The sequence below is a fragment of the Equus quagga genome, chromosome 14, assembly GCF_021613505.1.
Source record: "Equus quagga isolate Etosha38 chromosome 14, UCLA_HA_Equagga_1.0, whole genome shotgun sequence".
Taxonomy (NCBI): Eukaryota; Metazoa; Chordata; class Mammalia; order Perissodactyla; family Equidae; genus Equus; species Equus quagga.
In genome coordinates this window covers 84,753,146-84,774,494 of record NC_060280.1, presented here as the reverse complement: position 1 = coordinate 84,774,494, position 21,349 = coordinate 84,753,146, and the positions used below count along the sequence as shown (strand labels likewise).

The 21,349-nt window shown below is 57.9% G+C and overlaps 1 protein-coding gene across 1 annotated transcript in view; it reads right to left on the bottom strand.

The window, feature by feature from the left end:
• Positions 1 to 21,349, bottom strand: part of CACNA1A (calcium voltage-gated channel subunit alpha1 A) — a 199,242-nt gene that overhangs the window by 562 nt on the left and 177,331 nt on the right. Inside the window, exons 40-49 of the mRNA XM_046638279.1 lie at positions 19,797 to 19,902; positions 5,842 to 5,949; positions 5,623 to 5,723; positions 4,500 to 4,609; positions 4,271 to 4,409; positions 4,007 to 4,120; positions 2,757 to 2,792; positions 1,488 to 1,674; positions 983 to 1,233; positions 5 to 246 (exon numbers count right to left, since the gene is read on the bottom strand). Coding sequence (XP_046494235.1) covers positions 5 to 246; positions 983 to 1,233; positions 1,488 to 1,674; positions 2,757 to 2,792; positions 4,007 to 4,120; positions 4,271 to 4,409; positions 4,500 to 4,609; positions 5,623 to 5,723; positions 5,842 to 5,949; positions 19,797 to 19,902 — 1,394 coding nt within the window. The remainder of the gene's footprint in view (positions 1 to 4; positions 247 to 982; positions 1,234 to 1,487; positions 1,675 to 2,756; positions 2,793 to 4,006; positions 4,121 to 4,270; positions 4,410 to 4,499; positions 4,610 to 5,622; positions 5,724 to 5,841; positions 5,950 to 19,796; positions 19,903 to 21,349) is intronic.

Genomic DNA, 21,349 nt, shown 5'->3' with positions numbered 1-21,349 from the left:
GGGCTCGGCCGCGGGCCCCGGGTACCTCCGCGCGCCGCCGGGGACCGCCCGGGCCGGCCGCGCCGCCGGGGGCTGCTGCTGCTGCTGCTGCGGGGGGCCCGCGCCGCCGGCCGGCCGGACCACGGGGGAGTAGGACACGTGCGGCCGGGGGGTGGAGGGGGTCTGGGGGAGCTGGCGGCGGCCCCGCCGCGGAGTGCTGGTACCAGATGTTGAGGGGGCTGGGCTTCCACTTACGGAACTACTGCCCTACACGAAAATTGAAACAAAGGAAATCAAAAAAAAAGATACAACAAAATCAACCGGGGGAGACGGGGGAGGAGACAGAGGAGAGGAGCGGAGGGGGCGAAGGAAAACCAAAGGGGACAGGGGAGGGGCCGGGAGGAGGAGGGGGAGAGGGGGACACAGGGCGTTTGAATGGAAAACGAGGAGAAAAGCAACAGCCACAGGAAGGAGGAGGGGGAGAAGGGAGAGAGTGAAGAGGAGGGGGAGGAGGAGATGGGCGAGGAGGAGGATGAAGAGGGTGAGAGGAGGAGGATGGTGAGGAGGAGGGCGAGGCGGAGGAGGGGGAGGAGGAGGAGGGTGAAGAGGGTAAGGAGGAGGGGAGGAGAGAGACAAGGAGGGAGGGGGAAGTCAAAAACCAACACAACAAAGTGAAAAGAGAAATGAGAAAGGGAGTTTTGTAAGTTTCGGGGTTAAAGTAGCAGAAGTTTCAAGAATTACTCACAGCGTCCAGAGGACAGAAATCATAATCGAAAGGAAAACGGAAGCCGGGTTAAAGGCAAGCGGAGGCAGCGTGCGCGCGCGTGCGCGGTGAGGCCGCCGGCGGGAGCGCAAACGAGGTCCAACCAAAGAGGCAGCGGCTGCGGGCGGGGGCGGGGGCGGGGCAGCGTCCACCGAGGCCGGGCCGGCTGGGAGGGCCCCTCGGGGCGGGGGGCAGAGGTCACAGCTGCGGCACAGCTGTCGGGGCGCCCGCCGCACCCACCTGCCGGTGCGCCATGTGCTCTCGGCCCTCGCTGGGCGAGCGCGACCAGCGCTGGTCCCGGGCGCGCGGCCGGCCGTGCTCGGGCCGCTCCGGGGCGAAGCGCTCCTTGTCGGCGGGCGGCGGGTGGTGGTGGTGGTGGTGGTGGTGGTGCTGCCGGTGCTTCCGGTCCTTGGGCCGGCCCCTCTCCTGGTCCCGCTCCTTGGGCGGGAGGTCCCCCGACTGCGTGGTCATGCTGAGGTCCGTCCCCAAGCCTGCGCCGGGGGGGGTCAGACAGACGGACAGATGGCCATGGGGAGGCGGGGGGCGCGCAGCAGGCCCTAGAGCGGGACGCCTTTCCCCGGACCAAGGGGGGCACGGCGGGCAGCGCGGGTCGGCGTCCAGGCTCTGGGCAGCAGTGGCCAGCCTGGCTCAGTCCCCTGGGTCCAGGCCTCTCCTTCCTCCCTCAGTGTCTCCCCTCTGCCCCGCTCCACGTCTTCTGCTACAGACGCGGCTGCCTGGTGCCCACCTGTGTCCACGTCCGTGTAGCGGCCCAGGGAGCGCTCGGAGGCGCGGTGGCCGCGGTCGCGCCGCCGCTGGTGGTGCCGCTGGTTCTCCTCGGGCGGCACCCTCTCCAGGGAGTAGTCGTCCAGGCGCCGGGCCTTGGGGCCCAGCACGGAGGCCGAGCGCTTCATGGGGCTGGTGTCTGAGATGGTCTGCGGGGGACAGGCCGGCGGGCCGGTCAGCGGCTGGCACCCAGCGGTCCCGGTCCGTCCCGCCCCTTCGGTCGGCAGTGACATCCAGGGGGAACTCTCTCCCCTGCCAGGTCCATCCTGGGTTCGCGCCCTGAGGCCCCAACTGATTCACCCCTGCTGCATCTCAGGACCACCCCTGGGGGTGCCCGGGCCCTGGGGGTCCAGCCAGGGGACATGTAGGTTGGTTGAAGGGAGGAGCTTCCTCCACCCAGAGTGCGCACATGGGGGCCGGGGGCAGTGCGGCCCCGCCCTCTCCCCGCCCACCCTACCCTGCCCTCGCCCTGCCCCTGCCCCGCCCTCCCGTGCCCTCGCCCCGCCCTCCCGTGCCCTTGCCCCGCCCCTCACCCCCCGCCCTCCTCTCGACCTCCCTCCGCCCTCCCCCTGCCCTCCTCCCCGTCCCGGCCCCGCCCGCTCTCTAGGGGCTGGGAGGCCACTGCCTCCCAGCTGTCGGCCTCCTCCGGGCTCAGGGCTGCGCGCCCGGCACCCCAGCCTGCTGTCCGCCCGGACCAGCTGGGCTGCGCCTTCCTGCCTGCCCGAGTCTGGCTCCTCGAGGGCGCCCCCTGGCATTCGAGGCCCCCGGGACCTGCTCCTCTCACCCCTGGCCTGCAGCCCGGGAGCCTGCATGAGCCGCGGCCCCGGCTCGGGGGGTGGCGAGAGGGGGCCTGTGGTTGTCGGCGGCCGGGACAGGAGAAGATGGCCAACGTCCCCCAGGCCCGGCCCGGCTGAGCGGCTGGTGGCACTGCCCAAGGCAGCAGATTTCAGGGACACAGGGCTGCGGGACCAGAGGGTCAGGGGAACCAGCCCCTGAGAAAGAGTGGCTGGTGGGGCTGCAGGTCAGCCTTTTTGGAAGATGGCCCCCCGCTTGGGGGCTCTGAAGACAGAGGAGTGGAGAGGTGGAGGGGGCCAGGAGGCCCCCAGGGCACACAGGAATACAGCACAGAGGATGGCTCCACGGGGAGGTGAGAGATGACAGGACTCCCCCGAGGGGGGGTGGGCGGGAAGAGGGGGCCGGAGCCCAGCTGGGCGGCGGGCAGGGTACATACACTGAGGTTATTCCCACGTGGCCGGCCCCTTCTCCTCTGTCACAGCCCCACGGGATGGTGCACACAGAAAAAACAGAAAGAAGAAAATAAATATAAAAGCCCCGAGGGACAGGCGGAGATGGCACATGGGGGAGATGCCAGGCTCTGGGAGGGGAACCTGAAGGGGGGGAGAGGTTAAAGTTCCTGTCCGTGGGTGACCCAGGCCCGGCTGGCCGTCCTCCCAGGGGCACAGAGGAGACAGACAGGAGACACCACAGACAGACAGATGGCAGAGGCACATGACTGACAGGTGGGACAGCGCGGCCGCAGGCCCCTGGCCGCGGGTTCTGCCTCATGCAGTGCGTCCCAGCCCTGGCTCGGCTGACACGCAAAGCTCTGGGTGGTGGCCGTCAGCTGGGCTTGTCCCCACCCTCTCCTGGGGCCCAGCAGCTCAGTGCTTGGAGGGGGGGCCAGCCCGGCAGGGTAGGGCTGGGCAGCCACATGCAGGCTGGCCGCCTCCCACTCAAGTCTCCAGCAGCCACAGGCCAGGCCCCTGGGCCCCCTGGCCCAGCCACACACAGCACAGCCTTCCGCCCCGTGCAGACGCCCAGCACAGCACACGGGCAGCCGGCCACAGCCAGACACGCTGCCCCGCTTCGCAGTCCGGGTGGGCAGCCAGCCAGCCATGCTTCTGGCTTCTGGCCCCTGCCCCCGAGGGCCTGGGGCAGCGGCACCCCCCACCCATCACCAAAGGGACCCTGCAGCTGGGGAAAGCAGCCACACGCAGACACACATCAGGCGCACACAGCTGCTCCTCCCCAGCGGCCCCCACAGAGACCAGACAGAAGGACATGCCCCAGCTGCCCCAGGCCCACCCACCCCGGACTCTGCTGCCAGGTCCTAGGACCCGCCAAGCGCTCGCGAGCAGACTCCTGTGTGCATGCACGTGTGCGTGGGAATGGGCACACGTGTGCATGTGCACGCGCGTGTGTGCATGTTCCCGACTGCGGCTCTCACCCCGGCCTGACAGGTTCCCTCCCACAGCCCTCCACATCCTCCGGCCCCGGCACTGCGGGCAGGGCAGACGGTCCACTTGGCAGTGGCTGCCAGACTCTGGCCCCAGGGACCCCCTTCCCCTCTCTGCCCTCCACTGAGGGGGTGGCTCCGAGGCCCAGGCCTCCGGATGCTCCAGCTGTGGCCAGGAGGGGTGGGCGCAGGCGGCCCCAGGCTCGAGCCCTGTGGGCGGCCGGGCGGAGGGTGAAAGCCCTCACCTGGTTCTCGGCGGGGAGGCGGGGCATGGAGGCGGCCCGGGCCTGGCCTTCCATGGGGAGGTAGTGCTCGCTGTCCGAGTAGCCGTCTCTGCCCATCTCTCGCATCTCCACAGACTGCGGGCAGACGGCGAGGCAGGTGAGTCCCGGGGCCTGGGCCTCGGGCCCCAGGGTGGCCTGGTGTGTGCTGGGCCCGGCATGGGCCCAGACCCTCCCTGCTGTGCAGCCCGGCCCGGGAGCCCAGGGGCCGTGGGGGGACAGAGGCACCTGGGAGTCGGGCTGGCTGTGGGGCATGTCGGCGGGGGGCCCCCGCTCTGGGCTCCAGGTGCCCGTCTTCTGGAACATCTCCTGGGCTCGCTGGGTCACCCAGGACGGGCTCTCCTTGAGGCCACTGTCGTGAGCCATCCTGTGTGGGGGACAGAGGCCAGGGTGGCGGTGGGCACTCCCTGGGTGCCCCAGCCCCCCATCTCTGCCTCCCGGCCAGAGCGACACTCACAGGCCTCCTCCTGGGTCCAGCTGGGTGGAGGGGAGGGCATTCTGGCCGGGCCCCCCCTCCTGCGTCGGGGACGGCGGCTCCATGCGCTGGAACATGAGCGGTGTCCGGTTCTGGAGGGGCAGAGGGCAGTGTGTGTGTACCAGCCGAGCCGGGGGCCGGGGGCAGGGGCCTGAGGCCGCAGTGGGACAGCAGGAGGCTGCGGAGGGGACGCTCAGCCCCCTGACCCATGAAATCCCAGGAGTTCTTACAGCCCCCAGCACACACCCACCCCCACACACGCATGCGCACACACACACGCACACTCACGTCTGATCCATCAGCCAGCCCACTAGATTCTTCCCTCCAAACCCATCCAGAACTAGCTCCCTTCTCAACTGCATGGCCCCACTGGAGGCGCGTCCCATCATCTCCCTGGACCGGGGCACTGGCCTCCTCCCGAGTCTCCTGGCTCCAGCCATTCCCCCCCACGGCCCCCAGAGGGAGCCTGTGAACGCCTGCGTGAAGCTGCTCCCCTCCTCTACTGAGGGGCCCCGGTGGCTCCCGCCTCACTCAGGGCAGGAGTCAAACCTCCCCATGGGCCCGGGCCCTGCGTAAGCTGCCCCAGCACCTCCCCAACCTTGTCACCTCCCTTGCTCACTGTGCGCCACCATATGAACCTCCTCACTGTTCCTCAAATTCAAACTCACAGTCCTGCCTCAGGGCCTTTGCACTGGCTGTTCCCTCTGCCCACAGCACTCTTCCCCCGGGGGGTCTGCCTGGCTCACTCCCTCTCCTCTTCCTTTAAGTTTTTTTGCTCAGATGTCACCTCCTCAGGGTGGCCTCCCTTCATTACCCATTTCGATTTCACCCCTCTGCGGGCACTGACTATTTTCTGCCTTGCTATTTAGTCGTCTATTGTCGCTGGCGTTTCCGCAGCTGGAATGTCTGCTCCGCAGGGATTCTGGTCTGATTGGCTCCCAGCCGCACCCCCAGGGCTGAGAACAGCACCTGGATGCCGTGGGCGCCCGGGGCGTGTTGATGGAGCAGGTGAACTAATCCAGGCCGTGTCTCCCTCGCAGGGCCCCACTTTTCAGTGACCTGCCCTGGGCGTCCCCAGAGCCGGGACATGGGCGGGGGGCCCTACCTGCTCCTCGCGCATGGCCTGCAGCTTCTTGGCCTTGCTCTGCCGGTAGTATTCCATAATCATCATGGCCGCGTAGATCTTCCCCACTGTCAGGTCTGTGGCTGGGGGCACAGGGCGAGCTCACCGTGGGCGGGGCCCTGTGTCCCCAGCCCGGCCCGCCCGGCTCTTGCCCTCCCTCCATCCAGGTGGGTGGGGGCCCGGGCCGGGCTGGGCTCTTACACTTGTGCGGGGTGACCAGCAGGTCCAGCGTCTTCTGGGACAGGTTGGGCCAGATGGCCATCATCTCCTTCCGCAGCTCAGCGTCCATCTGCTGTTTGTCGGCTCCGCCTGCAACGTGGGCACACAAGGGGCCCTGACCGCCTGCCGACCCGGCGCTCGGCAGTCCTGGTCCCCACCGGGTCTCCGGGCCCCAGGCGCTCTTGTCCTTGGCAGGGCCAGGGCCGTGAGGCGGCTACGTTGGGGGACAGTCCCGCATCGAGAGGGGCCGGATGGCCCAGGTCCCAATCTGGCTCCCACTTACCAACTGCACGGCTCAAGTGTTCGTCTACCTCTCTGTGCCTCAGTTTCCCCATCTGCAAAACGGGGCTGAGACGCACAGTCCCTGCCTCGCCGAGCTGTCTGACGACAGCTGAGTGAACATGCGCACAGCCTTCAGACGGATGGCGTCTGCCGTGGGGTCGTCATGACAGGGGCCCACTGGTTCCCGCGGGTCAGGGGCGAGCCCGGGGGCCGGGACGCCCTGCGGCAGCCCTGATAGAAGGGGCTTCTCCCTCTACCAAGTCTCCCCTCCCACGGACGTGCCCTCTGGCGTGGCCCAGCCCTGAGGTCTTTAAGGCTCCGCACCAGCGGCCCCTGGTTCCTCCTGCCTGCAGGTGCAGGAGTGTGCCCGCCTGGCCCGGGGGTGGCTAGGGCCGGTGACAAGCTCCTGCCAGTGAGGTGCGAGCAGGGCGAGGGGCCACTCTGGGGTCAGGGCCTTGAAGGGCCAGTGCAGGACCCTCCTGAGTTCTTCCCTCTGTCACGGCGGCTGGTGGCATGAGGGACCATGGCTGCTCCCTCAGGCCCGGGATCTAAGTGACCAATGAGCAGAGTCCCTGCCACCCCGGGAAGTTCCCACATAACGGAGTGGGTGGCACGAAGCTTGGTCGGGTCCAGGCCTTGGGGCTCTTTATTATGGCGGCACATTCTCACCCATCCTGGCCGCTCCGCTGGCCTGGCCCTGCTCCTCCTTCAGGCTCAGAGCCCAACCCCGGGCCCAGGCACCGTTCTGACACACAGCAGGTACGGAAGCGACATGGGTGACAGGCCAGAGCAAGGGCCCCAAGGCTGGGGGGGGGGTACCAGCCACGAGGGAAGTATTTCGGTGTCCTAACAGCCAAACCCTGGGGCTCGCTGGGTGAACAGCCGCCCCGCCCGCGGCCCCACGTCCACCTGCCTCCACTCCCCCAGCCCTCCTCGCCCGGCGCCTGCCCTCCTGCCCCACTGGCCCAGCCCCGGGGCCCCGGCCAGCTTCTCCTTCTCAGCAGACGGGACTCAAAGCACAGACACCTGCAGGCTCCTCATGGAACTGTCACTCGCCTTCCCCCAGTGGGCCTTTATTTGGGGAAAAACCCTTCAGAGGGGCCTTTAAATGTAAATGTGCAGGAAAAGCTCACATCCAGTTCTGGAGCGAAGATATTGAGGCCACCGGGACTGAACTGCCTGGGCCTGTGGTCACCTCTGCCTGGGTCCCCCGTCCCCCTGCAGCCCCTAGAGGGCGCCTGTGAGCAGCCGAGTTGGTCACGTGCCTCCTCTGCTCAGAGCCCTGTGTGGTCCACCTCACCCAGGCTGATGGCCCAAGTCCACAAGGTCTGCCCTCCTCTCCTCTGACCCCCCTCGCTTGCTCTGTTCCCACCACACTGACCTCACCGTTCCTCAAACCCGCCAGGCACGGTCCTGCCTCAGGGCCTTTGCACAGCTGCTTCCTCTGCCAGGACGTTCTTTCTACAAATATCTCCGCGGCTCCCTCCCTCACCTCCTTCAGGTCCCTGCTCAAACCCTTTATCAAAGGGGTCTTCTAGCTGGCCCCCTATCGGAAACGGCCCCTTCATCACCTTCTATGTCTCTCGCCTGCTTTCTTTCTCTTCTCCGTACACATCACTGCATGTTGTTATTCCACATCTTGCCCCTTAGCGGGCGCGCTCCATGGTCTGGCTTTCTCAGTGCTGGTGGCCGAGGAGTCTAGCAGGCAGGGGCACTGTGGTCGCTGGGGCCCCGCTGCGCAGGGGGGATGCCTAGACTCAGGCCTGGAGGTCAAGACCATTGTGGGAGGCCCTGGGAAAGGCCCTGTGCTGTTGGGCTCTCAAGACCCTCTACACCAACCCATATGGTTTTCTTTCCTCAGGGGAAGCAGCTGCAACGAACAGCCATGTCTGTGTCCGCTGCAGCCAAGCCCTGTGCCCAGGCTCAGTGGCTCCTTCTCAGGGACACAGGGAGGGAGAGCAGAGGGTGTGACAGCTCCTGCAGAAAGTCACTTTCTTGTTACAGCTTCTGTGTTCCCTGCTTCTCGTGGAGAAAGGAAGACCCACTGTTGTGGACCGAGCTGTGTCCCCCAAGCTCACGCAGAGGCCCCTAGCCCACCGCGCTGCACGTGGAGGTGGCCGGGAGGGAGGTGAGAGTGTCGTGAGCGGCTGTGAGCATGGTCCCTGACCCAAGAGGGTCGAGTCCTCACGAGGGGGAGACCCAGGGGCGCGTGCACGGGGAAGGCCGTGTGAGCACAGGTGAGAGGGCACCTGCCGCCTTCGCGACCCTGGGCTCCCAGCCTCCGGGACTGTGAGAAATAAATGTCTGTGGCTTCAGCTGGCCTGTCGGTGGCATCCTGTCACGGCAGCCAAGCAGGCCGGGCACCCGCTCTGGGCATGAGTCAGGTGACGGGTCTGGGGGCTTCTCGGCTGCAGGCAGCATTGTCGACACCTGGGCCGGGCCCTTCTTGTGGTGGGCCGTCCTGCACAATCCTGACAACCCAAACCGTCCCCAGCACTGTGTGTCCCTGGGGGACACAATCGCCCCCAGTGAGAACCAGCAGGGAACATCCTCAGAGGACGTCACGACAGCCCCCTGCTGGGGTCATGGCGTTCACTTCAGGCCGAACCCCAGGTTTAGTCCTCATCCAGCTGCACAGTTATTACCACTGGGGCTCCTGGGGACAGGAGGTCCCCCATCCACGGATGAGTCACCCACAAACCGTGGTGTCCCCGATTTTAGGGCCTGAGGGTCCTCCCCTCCCTCACCCTGTCCTGTGTGCCTCTGTGAACAGTTTCTGTCCCAGGGTCTGCCCTGCGAAGCCCGGCCTCTACACACCAGACGCCAGCAGCACCAGCCCCCTCCCAATGTGACCACCAGACATGCCTCTGGACATCGCCAATGTCCCCTGGTGGAGAACCGCTGACAGGGTTTCACCTCTGACCTGGACCCCAACCCCTGCCTCTGCCCCACTTTCCCACAGCCCTTCCCACCTGCGAACACATCCCGTGTTCTCCTCGTTCACTGCGTGAGTTGTCTGCCCCTCGTCTCTGCAGCCTCTCGAGGGCCGCAGGCTCCCGTGTCCTGCAAGCGGAGGACAGAGCCAGGCATACAGCGGGCGTTCAGTAAATGCTCTCCTTCAATGAGCGGGGCCGACGTGGCCACCAGCTTCAGGAAGCCGCCCTCCCTTGGTCAGGCAGGTCAAAGCCCTTCAGCTCCCACGAGGCCCACCCCGGAACCTTCTGGGCCACTGCAGACCCCACCTCCCCACGGCGCCTGGTCTCTGGGGGGATAAATGGATGAGACAGCGCCTCTGGTGGTCAGCACGTGGGGTCCTGACGAGAGTCTGGGCCAGCCCCGGGGGCCTAGCCCTAACAGCGGCCCTGTCTAAGACGATGGCAGAGGCGTTCCTGTTTGGGGAGCTGAGGTCCCCTGCACCAGCGCCAGGGCCGGGGACCTCGTGGGCGCGGGCAACACCGGCCGGTGCGGGGACGTGCGGTCCTGGCGGCTCTGGGCGAGTCCTGTCCCACACCCTCCCCACTGTCTGGGGCTGTGAGCTGGTGGGCGCGCAGGGACGAAACCCTCGCCCAAGCCCGGGACGTCAGCGCGGGGCTGGGGGTGGCTCACGGGGTTGCGTTTGTGCTGGCAGGTGGCCGCCTCTGCCCTCGTCACCTGGACGTGGGAGCAGAGGGCGGGGGCCATGAGGGTCACAGCCTGAGTCCCCTGGGGGAGGATTCAGGGGTCCAGACACAACATCTAGAAGAAAAAGAACCACAAAGACAGAGGGATTTCCCCAAGACAAGAATGAGATTCTTCTGGGAGGAGAGAACAGATGGGGGGTGGGAGGGGCAGACAGACACACAGAAGACAGAGGAGAGGGACCGACACAGACAAGCAGAGGGACCTGCCCACCCTCCCCCAGGTCTCCAGGTAAGAATGGCCGCACGACTTCTGGAGGATCTGCAAAGGCTGGGGGCGCCCCGTCCCCCCATGCCACCCCACTTGCTGGAAAGAACCTGGGTGTGTATAGAAAGCAAATCGAGCTGTTGAAAACAAAGTGCACTCTTGCTCTCCGCCTGCCCGAGACTCCCATCTGCTAAAATGGCTGCACTGTTGTCACCGTTACCACCGTTGTCCCCCAGCCCTCAGCTGCCCGTCCGCAGCCCCCGAGCCTGGCTCAGCTGTGCCCGCGGGGCTCTGGGGAGGCGGCCTGGCGCCCTCACCAAGGGCCGGACGGGGAGGCATCTCTGGCTCAGAGATGCAGAGCATGTGACCCTCTGGGAGCTGGGTAGCATCTGGGAAATGAGTGAGAAGCACGATGGCCGAACGCAGGGACATCCTGGGAGTCCTTGAGCTCCTCAGGTGGGGAGTCCGGGAGGTGCCAGAAAGGCTGGACTTACGGGGCCCCACAGAAGGGGGTTCTGACAGCTCAGTGGTTCTGGGCTGTGCAGCCCTGCACATGGCAGAGAAAGGGCTGGTCCCTGAGCAGCTCCTGGGGGGGGTCCCTCTAAGTCCCTAGAATGTTCTGCCTGATAGGAGCGTCCTTGCTTCCCTGGGGGTCTTGGGGCATGCCAGATCGTTTACTCCAGTGATGGGGTTCAAGGTGGGGGCCTTGGGCCAAGTGGCATCAGTGTGACCTCTGGAGGGGCTGGAGATGAACTCAGGTCAGCCGTGCCCACACGACCAACCCCCCAAGACACCCTGGACACCAAGGCTCAGGAGGGCTTCCTACATGTTGTCACACGTCACTGCCGGAGAATTAAGCACTGTCCCGTGACCCTGCTGGGAGGGACCAGCCTGCCCCCTTTTCCTTTGCAGATTTTAATCTGGATGCTTCTGCTGTAATAAGCCATAACCACGAGCAAAACGCTCTTCTTGGTTCCGAGTCCTTCTAGTGAACTGCTGAGCCCAGGTTCTGGATTGTCTTGGGAGCCCTGAACACAGGTTCCCCAGCAGCTGGGTCAGAAAGGAATTCTGAGGGGACTGTGGCAGGCAGACTCCTAAGGCTGCTCCCTTCCCCAAGGTTCTGGCTGTTCAATTAAATACTAGTCTAGGGATCGCTGTGAAGGAATTTTGCAGATGTAATTAAAGTTCCAAGTCTGCTGGCCGTAAGATAGGGAGCTGATCTGGTGGGCCTGACCTAATCAGGGGAGTCCTTGAAAAGCAGAGTTTTCTACAGCTGGTGGCAGAAGAAATCAGAGAGATGTGGAGTGCATAAAGGATTAGACATCCTCCTGGGGGCTGACCACAACTCTGGCCAAAAACCAGCCATGAAATGGGGACCTCAGTCCTACAGCCGTGAGGAACTGAATTCTGTCAACGCCTGCGTGAGCATGGAAGCGAGCTTCCCCCGAGAGCTCCCACGGGAGAGCCCAGCCTTGCCAATGCCCTGGTCTTGGCCCTGTGAGACCCCGAGTGGGAGCCCGGTTGAGTGTGCCTGGACTTCCGGCCCCCAGAACTGTGATCTGATAATCGGGTGTGTGTTTTGCTGTCAAGTCTGTGGCCGTTTGTCACGCGGCATAGCTGGCTGATGTGAGCTGGGGCTCGGAGCGCGGGAGGTTGCCTGCTGAAGTTTCCAGTGAGGATGGGAGAGGAGGGCAGGATCGGCCCGCGAAACCCGACTCTCACGTCTGATTACACAGACACGGTGGCACCCCTACGTGCTCACCGCCCCAGGCTGGGGCCCGGAGCAGCCGCATGCAGCACACTGATGAGGAACAGCCCAGGCCGGGTGGGGCCACAGACGCACAGACCCGGGTCCTGCTGGTGACACGTGCCGCGCTGCCTGGACTGTCTGGGCCGCTCGCCTCGGACTAGTTCATGAGAAAGAAACTCGCACGGTGTGCCAGACAAGGGCCGGACCCCTCAACTCCCCCTGTCCCTCAGCTGCGTCCTCCCGCTCTCGTCACCTCCCCTGCACGTCTCCCGGCTCCAACAAGGTCTGTCCTCCATGGGCCCTCAGCCACCGGGCAGCGCCCGCTGGAGCTGCTGGCCTCCCCCCTCCCAGCTTCGCCTCCCTGGCGCTTCCAGCCCCAGCTCCTCCTCGCTTCCCCTTAGGACCCTGGGAGGAACGCGCATCCCTGAGGCGTCCTCCTTCCTCCTGACCTCCCTGTGGCTGCACCTTGGCGGAGCCTTGGCCTGCCTCCTCAGCCTCCGATCGCCAGCCTTCGGCTGGATGGTGCAGCCAGCCCCCCGCCAGCTCCTCTCCCACTGCGTTCTGTCTGGTGACCACACGCCTCTCTCCATGCCGCTGGCCCGTCCGCTGATGAGTTACGTCCACTCTGTCAGGTCTCTGAACCCCATTCCAGGCCGGGGGCCTGACCGCTCCACCAGAGCTGCCCCAGTCAAGGTGCCCAGTGGTGACCTGCCACGAAAGCCACCAGTCACTCTCGGTCTTCATCCTCCTTGGCCGCTGGGCAGACCCTGACATGCTGCCCCCCTCCTCCTGGACATTCCCTGGACCCCACGCTGCCCTGGTCTCTGCCAGCTCCCTGGCTGCCCCGCTAACGCTGGAGGGGCCTCGGCTCCATCTCCGGGGTCTCTCGGCTCATGATCGGCCCTTGTGCTCGTCCAGTCTCCTGGCTTAGAACCTGTCAGCCTCTGATGTCTCCCGACTTCACATCTCCAGCCCTGCCTGAAGACTCATCAGCTCACCTCCATCAGACTTCTCTGTGTCTCCCGTACCACAGCCAGCACCGACCTCCTGCCCTCTGACCTGTACCTGTCCCTCACGCCCCACATCTGCTCCATCGGCCATCCGGTTGGCTTGAGTCCCAGGAAACATCCAGAATCTGGATACTGCATGCCCTCTGAGTCTAAGCCGCCATCCTGTGTTCACCTGGACCATGTCAGCGGCCTCCACTCTGGCCTCTTCCTGGTCTGTTGTCCTCACTGTGGCCAGAGGGAGGCTGCTTAAAAGTGAGTGCAGTCATATTCCTCCTCTGCTCTGGATGCTGTGCGGTATTCCCCTTGCTCAGAGGGCAAGTTAATGCAACACAGCACTCAGTGGCTTCCTACCACAGGGCCTTTGCACCTGCTGGTCCCTCTGCCTGAGGGGTAACTGCAGGCCCTCCAGGACCAGTTCAACTGACCCCCATCTTATCAACAGCGTAATTAAGACTAGTTTTTCAGGAACCGAGACCCCTTTTCAAGTTCAGGCTGATGAGACCACCAGCCCATCAACTGAGCCTGTGTGAATGCCCGGTAAGTGACCTTTTGATACCAAGGGGCTGAAAACTCCATCCTCAGATCAGGCTAACACCACCATTGTGTGAACGCACGTCCCATTAAGAGCCACGAAGCTTGACGATGCTTGTGCAGACCATCAGTGACCTCAGTCCTCCTCACCTCCAGTCATCTATCCCCACACTTCAGGCTGCCCTGCCCTGGGTCAGGGCGGCACGGCCGAGAGCGCGCCTCTCCTGGCTCCTTGCAGACTGATTTTGCAGTAAAGCTGTTTTTCTTTTCCCAAAGGCCGAGGCCACAGTAACTGGCTCTTCACGCATATCGGGTGGCGAGCTCTTGCTCGGTAATGATTTTTGGCAACCATGAAGGGACAAGGTCCTGTGACCTGCTGCCTGGGGCCCTAAGCGGCTGCCTAGATGGCTTCACCTGGAAGCTCAGCTGGCTGGATCCCCACTTCCCGCCGCACAGCTCCGGGCCCCTTGGTGCTTTTTCTCTTTTGGGAGAAGAAAAAGCTTCCAGCTCAAGACATCTCTGGGTCTGGGTGAGTCAGTCTAAGGAAGCGCCCGTCCCTCACCTTGTCTCTCGGGTCTGGTTGCCTGGAGACATCAGTATGGCTTGTATTCTGGGGCATCCCGGTGGGCTGGGTCCCGAACCTTGGGCCTGAACCACTGAGGCGATTGAGGCAGGAGAAACGGCTCACTCGTGAAGTTGCTTCCGGTTCTGGACAATTCCCGGTGAACCGGCTGGTCTTCTGGTCTGTGTTACCTACAACTGCATCGTGTGTCCACGTCTGTCTAAACTGAATCGGCTGTCGGAGGACTAAGGTTCCCGGTAGCCACAACAAATTCTCCTTAGAAATTACCTTGTTTGTTGTGGCCACCTTGGAATAAGCCCCCAAAATGGGGATGACTGTGAACAGCTGGGAGGAGAACCCGGGAAGATTTATGATTGCAGTGGCCACTTTGGCTCCTTTTGAGCTTTCAACCCGAGAAACCAGGAACATCTTTAAAGAGTCAAGGGCTCCACCTTCTGGCACAATTGCTTGAATCTGAAGCTTCCGGAAGCTGCAAATATTTACAAGGAAGTGCAAGACCTTTCTAAGCTTGCTTTGTGTCCTGAGAGCTTGGCTTAATAGTCATCAGGACGGAGGCCCCAAAATAATGGTCAGACAAAAGCGCAGGTTGCACCCCATTCTTCGGTCAGAGATGGTCAGACAGAAATGCTGGCTGCTCTCCCGTTCACGGCTGGGGTCTTATCAAACTGTCGCCAGTCTCAGGGGAGTTACATTGGCCATTAGAAGGAATGTCCCGATTAGATAGGATCATTTAAGAAGTACACTGAAAAGCAAAGCCTTCAAAACACCAAAATAACCTTATTGAAAGTTTTGTTGCAAAAAGCTAAGAAAGAGTTAAGTTATAAAAGTGCCTGAAGGAGAAGCCTATTAGGTCACGGCTTTACAGACACCCTGTAATCCACCCCCAAGAGTTAATGAGACTCTGGCAGGGTTTCTGGGAAACCGCTACGTTAGAGATCAATGGAGCTGTTCAATACTGTCAACTACTTACTTTCACCCCGGCTGGAACCTGACAAGATTTTTGAAAGGATCTAGCAACTTACAACCAAAAATTCAACCAAACTGGAAGCTGATATTCAGAGCCTGATAGGATTTTTTTTTAAGCCTTCTTCCCCAAGTTAAAATAAACTAAGCACCCAGAGGGAAAGAAGCAAGTTAGGGACAATGCAGTCAGACAGGAAGGTTGACCTATAGTGTCATTTAAGTTACAATCCAATTTCTGAGGCATTAAGAGCAACCGTCCTTAAAAACAATCTTTGCGAGACTGGAAATGGAGCTCTAGAGGCAGTTCAGATTTCCCTCATTTCCTTTATCTCAAAATGTTTGTTGGGGCTGGCCCAGGTGCATCGTGGTTAAGTTTGTGCACTTGGCTTCGGTGGCCCAGGCTTTGCCGGTTTGGATCCTGGATGTGGACCTATGCACCGCTCATCAAGCCGTGCTGTGGAGGATCCCACATAGAAAAACTAGAAGGGCTTACAAGTAGGATACACAACTATGCACTGGGGCTCTGGGGAGAAAAGAAAAAAGAGGGAGATTGGCAACAGATGTTAGCTCAGGGCCAATCTTCCTCACACACACACACACAAAAAGCTTGTAACCTCTCCAGGAACTGTTCTCTAGCCCATCACCAATTCCTAAGACTGAAGGAAAAAATGGCCATAAGAGTGCCCTCACCCAAAATCTAGCATCTTGAGTGTCTTCTCCATAAATATTAGTGGAGAAAACTTAAAATAAAATTTGGGTTCAATTATTCTTTTGTAACTAGTGAGCTTTGTATTACTGTACCTGATTCAAGGCAGTAATTTTAAAACAACAGCTGTGGAGCCTCTGTGTATGTGTGTCTATAGTGATATACATATTTTTTACCTCTGGATGGTATAATTTCGAAAAGAGCTCTATTTAATTGGCTTAAAGTAAGTGCTTATTTAAATGCAATGGGAACCAATTCAAATGTCTTTGAAGTTACTGTGACATAAAACAATCTTTGGTAAATGAAAGCTCATTTAAATTTGTTTGCCTGAAATGGACATGTCTTCAGTATTATCAGTGGCGGCTATGATGCTAACATGCAACCTTTATTCTACGATTATTGGTCAAATAAGCTGATGTTATCTCTGTTACAAGACTGATTAACAACAGTAATAACTTTAAATGATAAGTAACCTTGTCTAACGTTTCATGAAGTTTTACAAGCAATCTTAGTAATTACTGGGAAGAAGACAACTAAATGGATGTGAAAAGAAAAATTCTGGGTGAACTTTTTAACAATAATTATGTGTTATGGTGTATGTACTTAAAATAACTTCAAAACCATTTGGTAACTTAAAACCTTAGAGTTTTGTTAAATTAAGTGATAAAATGTATTGAATATCTGTCATTTCCACATAAGATATAATATTAGATATTAATGAGCAAATATAGGTTTATCTACTTTTGGCTTCGTATTAAAGAGAAATTAAAAGATGCTTGAGTCTATTCGTACACGTATCTTGTATTTTATTAAAAGATTGTACCACGAGGTAGCATGTTTCTAGAAATTGTAAAAACCATTTACAAATGTGCCAAGCCACTACTGTAAAATGCTAATGTAAAGACAGATTAGAATTGCTTATTTCTAAGTTTTCACTAAAAATTAAAGTCTGTAAGGGTTAACAATTGTAATTAATATATATGCTTAAAGCTACTAAAAACTAATAAGGAAAACATCATTGTATTCAGGGAAAGTAAAATGTACGTTTTCAGTAAAGAAGACTTAAGGAATGGAAATATTTTAATTTTATTAAGAAAGATAAGTGCAAGTGTTTTAAAACCTTTTGACACTTTTGACAAACTTCCCCCAAATTCAAACTTTGAGAATTTCCAAAAGGGCCCTGGGACTTCCCAAAGAATTTAGTCTCTCTTTCTATAAAGAAGGAGATATTAAACTAATTAGTATTACTTGGTACGCTAAATTACATGGGAAGCATCACCAAATAAATGATGATAAACGTTCTTAGGTTATAGTGCATGGGTAAATGTTATTAATAGAAAAGTTGTAAAATTATATAACATTCTTAAAATCGTGATCTTTCCTGGTTATCAGTCATAATTCTAATTATTTTAAAGTGTTGTATGTCATAGAAATAGACAAGTTTCTTTGTCAATTGCCATTTTTTAGTCTTTTGTCATTTACAGATAGTTACTGTTTTACTCTGATGCTTTTGCAAATGTTTCATCTTCAGAGAAATTCATGGAAAGGATCTGGATTTCATGGAACAGAAACCTGTGTTCTAGATTTCCGTTGAACCTTCAGATTACAGTACTGAGCTGGGTATGAAATTATAGAACTCTAATGGAGGCTGATGGCCTCATAAAACTGCTAACAAAAGATCAAGATAAAGAATTGATTACATGACGCTGAATGAATTCATGCAGATAATTATAATTTTTATGACTTTTTGTTTGAAATTTGGCTGATTTTTTAACATCTTTTTCCAGATTTTTCTCTTTTTTTCTTATTTTTTCCACCTTTTTCTATTTTCTCTTAAGCTAGCTATGACTTACAACAATTTGGTAAATTATACCTTTGTAAGTGGAATTGAAACATTTATCTTTTTCTCCCTTCCTTATCCCTCAGAATTTGGAAACTCTTGATGAGTAAGGATTCTTTTTTTCATGGCAATATAATTATTTGCATACGTTCCATAAGAATCTACTCCCCTTATAGCAGGACACAATTGGAAACACTGGTGATATTAGCAAGGCTTTGACTGGAATGTCATATTTGAGAGACACATGCATAGACTCAGATATGACCATACAGCTTTGAGGAACAAAGACTGACTTTACGGAATAAAGCCACCTGGAAATACTGGCCTGATACCTTGTTTACAGGGTGCCCGGCAACCTTACCAGGTGGGTAAAGAAGGTCACTTCCCTGGCAGGTGCAAGACCCTCAGGATATTTTGGGGACCTTGAGAAGAGAGAAATCCACCCAAATCTGTAGGTATGACAAATCCTAGGCTTGGCTTTCCTGGCCTTGAGAGGCCTTTAAAGTTCAATCTGAGATTCCTTATTAAAAGTTCCAGCAAAGTAGATTTAAAAGAGCCCATATGATCAATGGCTATTCTTCCTGCACTTATGTAAATAACCGGCCAAGCTTATTGACACTAGATTTATTTTGCCAACCAATTAGTCCTAGTTTGGCTATCTTTGGTAAAAATGAGGGTGATTTTAGAGAAAAAAATTGTATTTCAGTAGAAACTATAATACACATTTGTGGATATTAGATCCTAGTTCTGTCTTTGAGGCTTCTGTTTTCTCTCTGTAAACTGGACTGGATCCTGAATTCCTCTAGTCTCCTCAAATAGCTGTCTACAAATCTCCAAACTAATGTTTTGGAATTTTTCTCTCATCTTCACTTTGAATCACTGAGAACTGAAACTATCCTTTTTCCTGAAATCTTGCAAACTGAAGCTGGACAACTTGATATAAGCATAAGAGAGATTCATGTCTGTTGCTGTGTAAGATACCCAAAAGCCTGATGACATGAGAGACATTTCAATCTGCAAAAGGTGTTTCGACCCTGACATCTAGAAATCTTAATTGGCTGCCTTATGGGCTCAAGAACTAGTTTATAATTTGCTACAACCATCAACCTTGTTTTTCTTTTTATTTCTCTACAAATGCCCCCTTTTTAAAAAAGATTGGCACCTGAGCTAACATCTGTTGCCAATCTGTCTCTTTTTTCTTCTCCCCAAAGCCCCCCAGTACATTGCTATCGATTCTAGCTGTAGGTCCTTCTAGTTCTGTTGTGTGGGATGCTGCCTCAGCATGGCCTGATGAGTGGTGCTAGGTCTGTGTCCAGGATTCAAGCCAGTGAAACCCTGGGCTGCCAAAGCGGAGCACATGAACTTAACCACTCGACCCTGGGGGCAGCCCCTCTAGAAACACTTTTTATTAAATACCTGGTTACTTTCTTACACAATATAGGTCTAACTTTGGGAGCCCACCTGCATTGCCATCTTACTAAGAGCCTGAATCAATGAGATGGAACAACCTAGGCCCCTTATCAGCAAGAAGAAGCTGGAGTGGCAGGCACCCTATATACCTCAAGATTGAGGAACGAACAACAAAAAGGGGACAGTTTGACCAACCTCATCTTATCAACGGCGTGATTAAGAGTGGTCTTTCAAGAACTGAGAAATGACTCCTTGTCCCGTTCAGTCTGCTTGAGACCACCAACCCATCAACTGCCTGCGTGAATGCCTGACATGTGACCCTTTTGACATCAAAAGGCTGAAAACTCCACCCTCAGATCATACTAACACCAGAATTGTGTTAACACGCATCCTATGAAGAACCATGGGGCTTGACTACATTGGTACAGACCATCAACGACCTCACACCTCCTTACCGCCAATCATCTGTCTCTACATTTCAGACCACCCTTCCCTTCATCCTATAAATTCCGCCCCAAGCCCTGGATTGGGGACACAGATCTGAGAGCATGCCTCTCCTGTCTTCTTGCAGATCGATCTTGCAATAAAGCTATTTTCTCTTCCCAAAGGCTGATGCTATAATAATTGGCTCTTTACATGCATTGGGTGTCGAGCTCTTGCTTGGCAATGGGGACACTTTCTCCACAGGTATCCATGTGACTCACCACCTCACCTCTTTCACAGCCTCCCGGGGGAGGCCTCCCCTGGCAGAAGTGTAAGCTGCCATGCCCCCATGAGTGGAGCAGCATCCAGCGTCTGGGAGGCATGGATGAGATGTTGGCTGAGCAAGTGACCAGGTGAGCAAATGAAGATGAGGGCAGGGCGGTGGCTCCCCTGGCTTCAGGCAAGGAGGAGGCTCCCTGGCTGCCCGCTGCTCTCCCCTCCGAGGCCGCAGCTCCACCCTGTCCTGCCCCTCTGCTCCTGTCCCCGGCCCTTACCCTTGGCGATCTTGATATCCAGGGCCGTGCGGATCAGAGCCATGAGGGTAGAATTGAAGTGGACAGTGTTGTCATCAGCGACAGGTAGATCCATCCGCAGGAGCCTCTGAAGAAAACCAGAGGCGAGGCCTGTCACTGCCAGGCACTCCTCTGGGTCCCCCGTGAGCCAGACCCACCCACCCGGGAGCCCCAGAAAGAACTCTGACGGCAGCGGCTAAGGCGGCTTATCTGTCCCAGTGCGCCACTTACTTCCTGTGGTAGCCCGTGGGGAAGGCCCTGGGGGCCCTCCGGTGCCTCAAGGCCTTGCCCTCTCCCCCTGCCCACTGGACCCCAGAGCTGGCATTTCCAGGCTGGGCCCACATCCTCGCCCTGCCCCAGAGTTCTTCTGGACGGCTCCATTCTGTTCTGCCCCCAAAGAAGAGAGCAAGCCGATGGCAGGAGCACATGCAGCAGGCAGGCAGTGGGTCCAGGCCACAGCAGCTGGGGCTGCTGGCTCCTACCCCACCCCTGCTTGGCCCAGACTGGACCAGGTGGGCATGGACCACATCATGCCTCTGAGAAGCGGCAGGCAGGCGGCCCGCGTGGACATGCAGCGAGGCCACGACACACAGACAGCAGACAGGGCGCATGCAGACGGAATCTCGAGACTCATTCATAGCTCCATGGGAAGTGTATCTCAGGGACATGTCCAGGTCTCGGCTCTCTGTGTGATGGCGGGGGGGGGGGGGGGGGGCATTCCCATGGCCCAGGGAAGAAAAGACTCTCTGCATCCCAGGCAGGGGCTCTGTCCCCATGCTTGGTGGCATGGGAGATGATGCTGGGCTGGTGGGCACCAGCCCAGGCTGAGGCGGCACGCAGCTGGGGGTTGAGGGTGAGTTTGGTGTCGCCAGGGGATTCAGACACATGTCAGCAGGAAACACAGAGCTGGAGATGGGATGGGGATGGCAAACCCAGAACAGAACACAAGAGAGGGATTGAGGCAGGATGGGGAGGGAGGCCACAGACAGAGAAATACACAGACTGGGCTGCTGTGCACAGCCGGGCAGATTGTGTGCACTGCACAAAGGACTTCTCATCTTAAAAATCATGGATTTGTGTATTTAAGTGACAACTGCCCAGTGGATAGCATAGAAGTGTCTCGTTCTTGCCACGTGGGCAGACTCAGCCGTATTCCACAGACAGAGAGTTCTGCAGAAAGGGTGCTCTTTTCAAATTTGCACAAAGGTGCTTCATGGAGCTGTGGTGGCCCTGCACAGAGATAGGAAGGGAAGGGCACTCCCTCCCTCTCTCCTGCACACACACACCCAGCCAGGCAGAGACTCAGAGGAGGGACAAGAGGACAATTAGAGAGGGAAGGGACAGCGCAGGGAGATCTTCATCTTGGGGACAAGGTGCGGTGGCTTCATCCCGGCCTTGCCTGGAAGGAGGGGTGCACAGAGGGAGGAAGAGGGATGGGGCGAGTGGAGGTGGCACACGAGGCAGCAGGGATGGCACTGACGGACAGGGAGGGCGGACTCTGGCAGACACAGGGTGGGCGAGGTGGATGGGAGAGT